The sequence below is a fragment of the Cyprinodon variegatus genome, unplaced genomic scaffold, assembly GCF_000732505.1.
Source record: "Cyprinodon variegatus isolate N-32 unplaced genomic scaffold, C_variegatus-1.0 Scaffold1049, whole genome shotgun sequence".
Taxonomy (NCBI): Eukaryota; Metazoa; Chordata; class Actinopteri; order Cyprinodontiformes; family Cyprinodontidae; genus Cyprinodon; species Cyprinodon variegatus.
The window spans coordinates 93832-105341 of record NW_015151502.1 but is presented as its reverse complement, the minus strand read 5'-3'; the positions used below and the strand labels follow the sequence as shown (position 1 = coordinate 105341).

General features: G+C 35.4%; 1 protein-coding gene across 2 annotated transcripts in view; it reads right to left on the bottom strand.

Moving 5' to 3' along the window:
* Positions 1-4289: 4289 nt before the first annotated feature.
* The window catches only part of LOC107101059 (natural killer cell receptor 2B4-like), a 25559-nt gene continuing 18338 nt past the window's right edge, over positions 4290-11510 (bottom strand). Inside the window, exons 3-7 of one of the 2 annotated variants that reach the window (XM_015399816.1) lie at positions 11193-11474; positions 5629-5733; positions 5470-5531; positions 5315-5389; positions 4290-4931 (exon numbers count right to left, since the gene is read on the bottom strand). In XM_015399816.1, coding sequence (XP_015255302.1) covers positions 4854-4931; positions 5315-5389; positions 5470-5531; positions 5629-5733; positions 11193-11474 — 602 coding nt within the window. In that variant the 3' untranslated portion in view covers positions 4290-4853. The remainder of the gene's footprint in view (positions 4932-5314; positions 5390-5469; positions 5532-5628; positions 5734-11192; positions 11475-11510) is intronic. The other variant, XM_015399817.1, reaches the window with a different exon arrangement.

Below are 11510 nucleotides of genomic sequence, written 5' to 3'. Positions count from 1 at the left end.
AATTACCAGTTGAGATATAAATATGTTCTTACACTCATTAATATCTCAACTGGTAATTTGGTAGTAAAGCTTTGTGCCTACGTAGCAATGCCCCTGATTTGCACCCACTGCAACCAAGGAAGACCTAACCTTTGAGGCCACAAATCAGTATTATGTTTTATGAATAAATATGAATGTTCATAATATTCATATGAATATGAATATGCTACAAAATTTGGAGATATGTTGGCCTTACCCACAAGTACCTTTTTTTAATTAAAAGGTTCATTTGTTTTAGTATTACTCTTTGTTGTTATGTTTACATTTAGAATAGTTGTTATTTTATTTCCTTTATTGATCAAAATAAACACTTATCTGTCTTATTTGAGTGGTATGTTTTCGTGTATTTCTTACTTCATTACAGAATGGGTAGAAAAATAATATAAATGACATTTTTCTTACAGTTTCAGGGGCAATTTACATTTGAAGTAAAAATAATTAAGTTTGAAGCTCTTTCATCTTAACCATGGTACAGATAGCTAAAGATGATGCTGTAGACTCACAAAGCAACTATTTTTACTAATTTAAACTTTTATTATGTTCAGATTTTTTCTAGTTAGCTTTTGAAGTCTCCAACATATTGCTGTTTATCTTTTTGTAATAAAGAGCCATTGTGTATAATGTTTCCAATAAATTCAACAGATTGTACGTAAAGTTTTTCCAGTTTTTAATTTTTATCTGTATTCATGATTGTTTTACTTTTAGCAGCTGTATGGCAAACATATTTTTGTATTTTTAATTAAACAAATGCTTTAAAAAAAAAAATCACAATTATGTAGAAGACAAAACATTTTTTGAGGGAATCCACAGCTTTTTCATTTTTTATTTTTTTCTAACTACATAAGAACGTTTGAGTCTGTTTTATTTGGTGGCAGACTTACCCATTTTGGAACCCCAGGTGAAATTTGGGGGCTCTAAAGTTTCCTTTTGAGGGAAAGGAAATTAAAGGAAATTTTCATCAATATCAGCAAATTACTTTTTCAAATAAGAAATAAAGCAAACACTACAAAATTGACAGCATCATCCATTTGATCAAAAATTACTACATTGACATTCACAATGAATTACATTCTATTTACTCTACTTTCTATTTTCTAATATTAGACATAATGCCAAAAGGCTAAATCAGTCAATGTCTTCGAGTCCATCCCTTGTAGGAAGACTAATGTTATGCTATACTGCAATAGGGGTCACATGGGCACATATATAGATTCTCTTGGTCAGTACATCAACTGACTACAAAATTACCTGTGAAATGTCTTCCCACATCCAGCAAACTGCCTGTTTTTGCAGCCAAATGCTAAACACATAGGCATTTTTATGGAGTGTCTCTGTGAGAGTGGGGAGTACCAAGATGGCGGCAGATGGCTTCATCTTTTTTGGGCTATCAGCAATCCAGTGAATAAATACAGATGAGTGGTTCTCTCCCATCCTCGTCTGCAGTTACTCATTGCTGTATCCTCTTCACTCCTCATGGATGTTTCTCCCTGGTGTCTCCTAGTTTTGGTTGAATTTGCGCTTTTCTACCATCTACCTCCAAATTAAATTTGCAAGAAAAAATCTCTACCTCTTCATCCTTGCATTTGGGTCCTCAAATAAGTTCATTAAACTTCACAGTTTTCGTCTGCTAAATGTTATTCTGAACCAACTTAAAGCTACAGTGTGTAATAATTACAGGGATATACAGTCAGAAATGTAATATATTATACATAACTATGTTATTTATCATCATCTACGAGCTCAGCCTCTTAACCTTAATATTTGCGTTGCCTTAGAATTCGTTATTTATAATTACATAGGAGCGGGTCTCGCAGCCATGGAGGCAGACATCTTTGCGCTACGGCAGCGCAGAGCCAACAAACTAGCCATTGCGAGATCGCCCATTACGCTCGAAAGTAACTACGGCAAGTTGAGAGAGATGAACTGAGACGGTACTGAAATCTATACCCTACACAGACTAATGAAATACTATCTGTAAAATTATCTATGTAAACAAACCTCATCGCTTGGGAAGGTAGGTGATGCGGACATCGTGGAAGACATTTTGTCCCGTAACGCTCGCCGTACTGTTGGGGGGGAGAAGCGGTGGGGGGGAGATGTTCATGTTGCTGCGGTCTGCAGTCTGGACGTTAGATGTCGCTGAAAACTACACACTGTAGCTTTAAAGAAAAAACACCCTTATTTGTTGCAGCTTAAGAGATCAGTTTCATGTCTTCTAATTCTGATTTGATTATATTTGGCTGTTGTTGTTTAGAGTAGGTCTAAACTATGTAAAAAAAAAAAAATTCCCTCATGGTGAATCTTCCACCTGTCAATGTGGTGACTCTGCTTCACTATGTCCTTTCTGCCATGCTTCAGCATCCCCAGGAACCACAATTAACAGAAAGTAAACAGGACTTTGGAGAAAATATGTGCTCACTATCTAAAAGCTTGGAAGAATCTGTGTTGTTACACCAAAGGGAAGATGCAGGATGTTGATAGCTTGCAACAAAAAATTACTGAATGTTAAATTCTAATTGAAATATGTTTCAATAGTGTATTACTTGAAATCTTTATAAAATCAAGTAATACAGGCTATCTATTTATTCACATTCAACCATCAGGCCTTCCCCACTTAATCTGTTAGGGTTGCGGCAGGGCTGGTATTATGGATTAAAGTCGGGGTGCACCCTTGACAGGTCACCAATCCATTGCAGTGCAACACAGAGACACAAAACCATGCGCACATACACTCAAACACACCCATGTTTGGTCTGCTATATATGAGTATCATGTGTTCAATTGATTTTCAGTCATGTTCAACCCTTTCTATGTCCTAATCCTAAAACCAACCCTAGACCTAACCACTGCCAGTGCATACCTCACCCTAACCCAATTGACATCTTAGCCTGAACCTAATCATTAGAAGAAAAAAAAATTGTGAGGACCAGCAAAATGTTCTCACTTTACAACAACTGGTCCTCATTATTGTGGTATTGTGGAAAAAAGGCCATTACTCCCATACCAACACTCATACACACCTACACACACACACATATCCAGATAAAGACTTTGTCCATATTAAGACTTTATAATTACTTACATTCATTTTTGTTATTGCATTTATACCTAACCCTGACATTTACCCTAATCATTACCAGTATATTGTTAACACTAACCTTAACCTAAAGTTAATTGATACCATATCTCTAAATTGATTCTCTAAGGTTAAAAATGGGGCTCTGCCAAATAAAGAACAGCTTTCAGTCCCCATGAGGCCTGTTGGTCCCAAGAATTAGTAAATATACCAAAATCAGTGTAAAAAAGGTAACATAAACAAGTACAAACACACACATTAATGACAATTTAGTGACACCAATTAACGTAAAAATTATGTTTTTTGACTGTTAATGAAAACAAGAGATTATGCTAACACCATGAAGAGCTAATACTCGATTTGAGTTTGACAATTATACTAAAAGGAAATGTAGGGTTATTCTTATTCTGTTTTATAAATTAAGAGATTTACTGCTTTTTTAAATTAATATTCATTTGCTTTATGGTTTGGATGGGGGAAACTAAGGGCTAAATGTTAAAAAGAATTGTACCTTTTTAACTGTCTTTTGGCTAATCATTAAGTCAGATTGAAAGGCTGGTGCTACTTCTCCTCCTCATCCAGAATTTTTGGGTAAATGAACATTTAAATAGCGGGAGGTATTTGCCTCCTCTTGTTGCAGCCAGGTTCCTATAAGACCAATAGATCATTTTATTTAAATACATTTTTTGAGGTCAGAGATCCTATCTTAAATAAAACACTTTTAGATGATCTAACTTTTCCTTTTTCAATTGTGGTAATATTTTTTATTCATTATAATTAAGTTCTTTAGGATTATTTCTAAGTTAAATGATTCTTGGCCACATGTTTTGGATTTCCTTTTAAAAATATTTGTTTCATCTTTTAAACTGGACATGAAATGCTTCAAGTTGTATCTGAAATAAAGTTCTAAAATTATGTTTGAGGTTTCATTGTCCAACATCACAAAAATCTGCTGTGTCCATTTTTTTTAAGAAATTGAAAACTTTGAGGCAGTCATTCAGAACTTAAATCTGAATGATAAATGCTTATATGTTTTCAAAAGAGGTCAAAGCTTTGAAAACTTTTTATTTTGTTTCCTAAGAATATAAAAGAACTTAAAAAAAAAGCAGTTAAACAGATGGACAAAAGACTATACAACTAGATATAAGACAAACAATAGATCACCCAAGCTGACGTTTGCAAGAGGGTATAAAATGTTTATATTATCTAAATATTTACAAGCTGTACAAATAAATTACAAATTCCAGTGACATGTTTAAAAAGAGGAAGTCATACTTTTGTTATCAAATTTAGCAAAGGCATGAAAAAAAATGTTAAAATAAACAGAAATTCTGAATAGCCTGTTAATAATTGTCTGTAAGCTACGGTATATTTAATGAAAAAATAATAATAGTGGATACCTTTCCACATCATCCAGTTATATCTGAACGAGGTATTGTTTCAGATTACGTGGACCAGTTAGTTCCTTTCACATTTTCTTGGGCTTTCTTAACATACATATTTTGCACACTTAACAGCATACATTTCAAAGTCAATGACACAAATAGATACTTGTGTGATTTGGATTTAAAAAGCATTTTGCATTTTGTAACAAAATCATCCTCTGTTTCAAAATTGTTGAACACGTCACTGGGTCTGGGAATCGGTCTCATCGATGTTTTCTTCTTTACTTCTACCGGGCTTGTTTTTAACCTCTCTTCTAAGCTGCACCAAAAAAATTCCAGCATGTTGAGAGCATCTAGGAAATCTCCTGGTATGGAGACAAGGAAGCCTTCCTCATACGTTCAATCTGGATCTTATCATAGATTGTCTGGGGCTATTTGGATGAAAAAATAGAGTAAAAGAAATGTTAGTCACAGTATGATAGAAGTCTTACTAAACGCTGTGTGGTGAAATTTTATCTACCAGAAAAACATTGCTAAAAAAAACGTAAGGGTTTCTCGAAAACAAAAAAACTAAAAAAAGAAAAAAAAGAAAAAGAAAACAAGAGACAAACAACAAGTAATTTAGTGTTTTCCAATAATGTATACAGGCAGTTCGCTCCATCAGTATGAACTTAGCTTACTGCCTGTTAATTGCAGTTTCATTAATGTGGATGGCAACAATAAAACATTTCTACCGATTTGTACAATAAGGCTAAAGTATTTTTAAATCACATTCTTCGGTTATTGAAGTATAAAAATGAGTTTAGCATCTTACCATTTGTTGACCGTGACCGGCGTTGTCATTGACAGTGTCGTATAAAGAACAGACCTTTGAATTAGCTGAGGTGTCCTGAATCAATAAAAAACAGTCACTTAGGAAACTTTAGGCAATTTTAAACATTAGCTTATTTTAAACATGAGAATACTTACAACTTCAGGTGAAAAGTCAGAGATATCAGCATATACAGTGAGTTCGTTTGAATCACTGCCTCCTTGCAGAAAACAAATAAATCATTAATACACCAGTTATTATTTAAACACTGTAGTTATGCTCTGATGGAAGAAATCTAATATTGAACAATCACTTACCAGACCACGTTCTCCTGCAGAGACAGAGGATCACTACTATTATGATAAAAATGATCAGCAAACATCCTCCTGCTGCACTGAGAATCCACACAAGGGGCAATTCACCTGTTAACAGAGCATATTAACAGTGAGCCATGTTTAACTACAAAAGCTGAAAGAATAAAAAGAAGTTTGCATAGGATTGTGATATTTTATGCACAAGAGAAGGTCTTCATTAACAACTTCCCTCCTGGCAATATTCTGCATGTTTTTTAGTTCCATATTACTGTATTAGTAATGAACACACAGACACTCATAGAAATAACCAAAGCCGATCAAGGAGACATTCTCAAACAGAGGTTTCCCCTTGAAAACAAGGCTTTGAGAGACTAAATTTAGGGCCCTAATGTAATATGGGTGGCCAGTGGGTTTATTGTTATAATAATAATAGACCAACACAATAAGAACATTATATAAACTTTGTCACATTTAGTTATTGTTTATGCCTTTTTCTACCTCCAATCATTCCTACCTGCTCTGCAGCCCTCATGGCTCACATATTTACTGGTCTATTTAGATGCTATCGTGCCCACAGCCCTCCACTAGATTATCAAAGCTCTTCTAACATGATGTCTAATATTTCATGCCTTTAACTGATCTCTAGACAGTGACCTAATTTTTTTGCCTCAGCCTCTGACCTTTGGCCAACCATCATAATTCATTAACTGACTTCTTCTTTTGTGTGTCACCTGCGCGTGTATTTGGGATAATTTTATGAGTCAGTTATATCGCTGCTGCAGCAGTTGAAAGCTGCCCTCTTTACTGCTGACACTGCAAAAAATCTAAATCTAGATAAGTCATTTTTTCTTATAATAAGTGCATTTGTTCTTGAATTGAGGAGGTAAAAGAGACATTTTGCCAATGGAACAAGACAATTTACACTTAAAATAAGAAAACACAATTGCATTGTCTTATTTCAAGAGCATTTTATCCAATTATCTTATTTTAAGAGTACAAATACTCATTCCATAGGCAAACTATCTCATTTACCTGCTCAAATTAAGGGTAAATACACTTAATTTAAGAAATTTTGACTTATTTTTATATCGTTTTTGCAGTGGAATTGCTGTCTGCTGTATCAGCTCCCTCACTGACTGCTCTCACAGCACCAGAAAAAGCACCTAAAACCCCCTTCCTGATTCTAACAAAGGTCAATGGTTTCACTGTCATTCTAAATAAAGTCTGACTCTTGTCATTAGCCACTAAACTAAGCTCTCTCTTTTCAGAGGTTCTTGCTTGTTCCTCAAGAGATTTCCCCAATTCATCTAATTTTCTTGGTAAAATAATCTTTGAAAGATTCTCTTGGTCTGTCAGAATTCTTTTAAAATTCACCAAATAGACTTCATGGGTGTGATCTTCAGAACGTTTGCGAATCTTAAAATGAGTGCAGAGATCTTTGTACACCCAGAGCAGGGGTCCGTTTTAATAAGCAGGTTTAACAAACTCGAACTCAAATCAACTCAACTCTGAAATGATCTAGCCTTAGGCTGAAAACTTGAAATTTTCAGTTTCTTAAAAGCTGCTGAGTTAGTTCAGTCAACTCTAAGTAGGTCCACTCAGAGTTGAATATGTGCATAATAAGTATGAAAAGCCATTATCAGTGGAGCCTAGATTCAACAAGTCACAATGAAGACAGGCAACCTGAAGTGCCTATTTGACTGGAACAAGAGATTTTTTAATGCAAAAAAACCCAAACAACACACAAATGGAGAATGTGTTAAAAAGACAGAGCAACATTGCTATAGCGCCAAAGGAGAGGAAGATGGCAAAGAGGAATATTGCTGCTTAGATTAATGTGTAGGTCTATATGAAGTGGGCTTTGGCAGCTCGTTTTAACATTAAAAGCACTGTTCTCCGACATGAACCCAGGGAACTGTGCTTCATGGACTTCCCCACACAAATACAAACACACTGAGGCTAAGACAAGAAACATGTTCTCGAACGTTCATCCTGCAAGATGTCATGTTTTATCTGTGTTCACTTAATTGTGCAGAGTTTTTTTTGCGGTCTAACTTTATCCTGCTACGGATAAAATATGAAATATGATTTTTTTTCTCCCCTCACCTTTTGGGATAACTTTCTTTTGTTTTTTATGGTAACAAGGTCTTGGACACCGCATCCCCCATGTATGTCTGAGTAATGTGTTTCTGTGTGTTTTTGTCTTCTTGGACGGGCTTTACTGAAACTGAATTTCCCTTCAAGGATTAAGAAAGTTTAATTTAATTGATATCTATGGCAAACTAAAGAAAAGCAAAGCCTTCAGCCTCTGCTTTTCTCCCATCTTGCTCTGCTTTGACTTCCCTGGAGCTCGAGGAAAGCATGCACAATATTATTATTAAATTCATAGGTGCACAACATGCAGAAATGAAAGCTTAATTAAATTAATATCAAATAATTAAAAGTTACCATCAACATCAATCACGTGTTTCTTCCATAACATTTTATTTCGTTGTAGGGTCTTTGTAACAGGGATAATTAGGATCATACAAAATGGGTTTGTTCTCTACTTCCAAAATATGCATCTTTTTATCCATGCCTGCGATAACAGGTTTGTTTTGAGATTGTGAGATATGCTCTTGGAATTCCGTAAAAGTTTAAAAAACAATCCACTGGACTTGGTTTCCCAGTGGATTGTTTTTTAAACTTTTACGGAATGAAGATGACCTGGATGACTGAGAATCTTCATCAGCATATGCTCTTGGAAGTTGTTGTAACTGGATTTGATGAAGCTTTTAAGCCTATCAGTATAAAATATTTTGATCAAAATGAGAAATTTGCTTCCTGGTATGTTGAAGTACCAATAATTTGCATCTGATAGTTTAATTAAATGGTCTTAGTTTTTGGGAATATATAAGAATTCTGCTCTAATTTGTAGTTACTGATCTGTCGATGCCATATTTCAATTTGACAAACTGGATCCTCTCTATGTTCTTGTTCCTGTTTGGTACGATTGCAATTGCAGATCTTGACCTGGCCGGCTCCTAACGGACCGGAGTGAAGCACAAAATAGCTTGGCTCAATATTTTGATACTGAAGTGAGGGATTGCATTCGACTCAATCAATTGGTTTTTCCTAGATAGCAAACTTTGAATCAATCTGACTGTATGATCTTGTGAACTGTAAAGTGCCTTGAGATTACATGTGTTGTGAATTGGCGCTATAGAAATAAACTGAATTGAATTTAATTGAAGTACAGAGAAGACGTACATGGACGGTGAGGAGTAGTGGTGGATGTGGAAAAGTTCTCATTGATTTATTAGCATGACTGCACATGTGCTCTGCACGACGTACGTGATCTTGGCGGGGCGGTGATGGAGGATGTGGAATCTGGAGTAAAATGCACCATTCTTTCTCATGAAGCTAGCCCATCCTTTCTGTCTCTCTGCCACCTTCTCCCCTTTCTTCCTCTCCCCTGAAACCACTTATGACTGATTTTTTGTTAAATAAAACCCATTTTAACAGTACGTTTCTTTCCATTAATTTGTTATTTTTCAAGAGCCAGACCATAACACCATCTATCTAAACAATACGTAATCAGACATGTGACTATGAAATCCACAGCTCATGGAGGCTGTGTTGACAGGACATCTATTAGTTGTATTACTCTACAGATCTTTATTTTATACACTTGTTGTTAGAACTGAGCTTTGTTGAAAAAGAGCTAAATTAGTCTCATTGAGAATTCGCCACATTTGGCTTAATGGTGGAAACAGTCAGATGCGGAGGAAAGTGCTCTGAACTAAAACCTTATTTATGGAGGAACACAAACACTGCAATCCGAATAATTAATAATTTTTACCTTTCCACAGGACAGTTAGCCTAAGTACAGCCAATTTAACAATAAAATAGCTTAGACTATAAAGCAAGGGTCCTTAACATTTTCCAGGCCAAGGATCCTCAAACTGATGGCGGGATGGAGCTGGGCCCCCTAATTATATATAATGCATGAAATTGTGTTATTCTTAACTGATCCTATAGTAACTCTATTACGTATGTAGTAATGTAACAAAAGTTATTTCTCCCTGGGATTATTAAAGTATTTCTGATCCTGATTCCTGGTTGATGGGGCAGGTGTTGTGAATGAAACGGACCCCAGCTTGAAAGAGCTCCTGTGTGTCGCTGAATGTGTGCATTGATGACTGAAATACATCTTCTGCCTCTGTATATCTGTTAACTAGAGTGTGTTAAATATGTGTTAATGTTTATTTAAAGACATTTCAATTCCTGGAAAAAGTTGCAGGGGGAATATAAAAAAAAAAGTCTAATCAGCCAAAACTTTTGCGACCCCCATGCGGTACCTCCGTAGACCCCTAGGGGTCGTTGACCCCCTGTTGAAGACCTACGCTACAAAATATTCTTGCTTTGAAGGTAAAGTTCAAGTTTTTAAACATGAAGTTGTGTGAAAGGTTAACCGTCTGTAGCTGAGATGCAAAAGTGTCCCTACCATCACCAAGCCTTCTGTTCTGAGAAATGGCCAAAAACGTACAGGAGAAAAAGTTGTTCCTGTACTTTACAGGGGCGCAAATAATACAAGAATTTTAAGCTAGAAAAAATATGCACATGTTTTGTTCGATTATTTCAAAAATTTTAAAACACCCCTGCACTATGTCAGACCTTGCTATCAATTAGGACTTTTTTTTGCCCGCACCTGTGGAAGAAAGTTCTTGCAAACAACACGAACTGCATTAAACCAAACAGCTCATCAATGGCTGGACAACAGAGGGACGGTGTTCAGTGCTTCAGAATACCATCTCAAATGTCATGTAAAATGCTACTGAAAATAATAAAACAAAAGAACAAATATACATGAGTCATGTCAGGATTTGATTTAATCAATAGGGAAATAATATGGTATAAATAGTAATAGCACTTGAAATTGGCAAGAATTTGGCAGTGACATATGGATATCTATGCATGTGTAACAATACCACTGATTACAATATATTCGGATACATGAACAAGGATTATATATTGTGATTTATATGATGATATAGCCCTAAGAAATCTCACAATGTCTTGTGGCACTGCTGGTGCAATGCAGCTGAATAACAGGCTTTGAGGCGATTGCTGCCAACAAGCGTTATATAAAAGTAAGAAACTAAATGGATGTCTGGATATAAATTGTTTTTACATTTAAGATCCATTAGGCTTCATTCTTTTATTTTTACAAAAATAATCTAATAAAATATCTCAATATTTGACAGAATATATTTTTTCTCACTCCCCTAGTATGTAATGTGTATTAAATCATATAAAACTGTATTATTAGTACATATCACTGTTCAAAATTATTAAAGTGTATCTCTAACCCCTGATTATCAATTTCCATAGTTTTACCAAGTATTAAATATCATCATAGCTCTCAACCCACCCGAATTTTATTAAGTATTGCAAGAAGTTAATTAGCCAACGCTGGATCAGAAATTGTAACCTTTTAAAGAGCAATGAACTCAACAGATAAAAATAAATAAATAAAAAACAATAATTTCAGATGTTATCTACAAACAGCTCATATCTGCACTTACCTTTGTTAGAGAGGCTGTCAGTGCTGTTTTTGCACCTCAATGTTTCTGATGCTGACATCTCACTGACAGCATTAGAGGCATTGCAGGTGACTGTTGTGTCTCCATCTTGTGTTGTGATGTGGTAATGCAGCTTGGGGCCTTCATGTGTTTGGTTTCCTACAGTCAGGATGTAGTTGGTGTTTCTGTGAGGAGCTGCTCTGCATTCCAGATAAACTGTGCAGGATCCATTTAAGTCAGGCTCACTGATGTTATAAACCAGTTTGGGCTTCGTAGATATTGGCTCTGATGTGAGAACAGAGGGAGGAGGAGAGTGTAGTG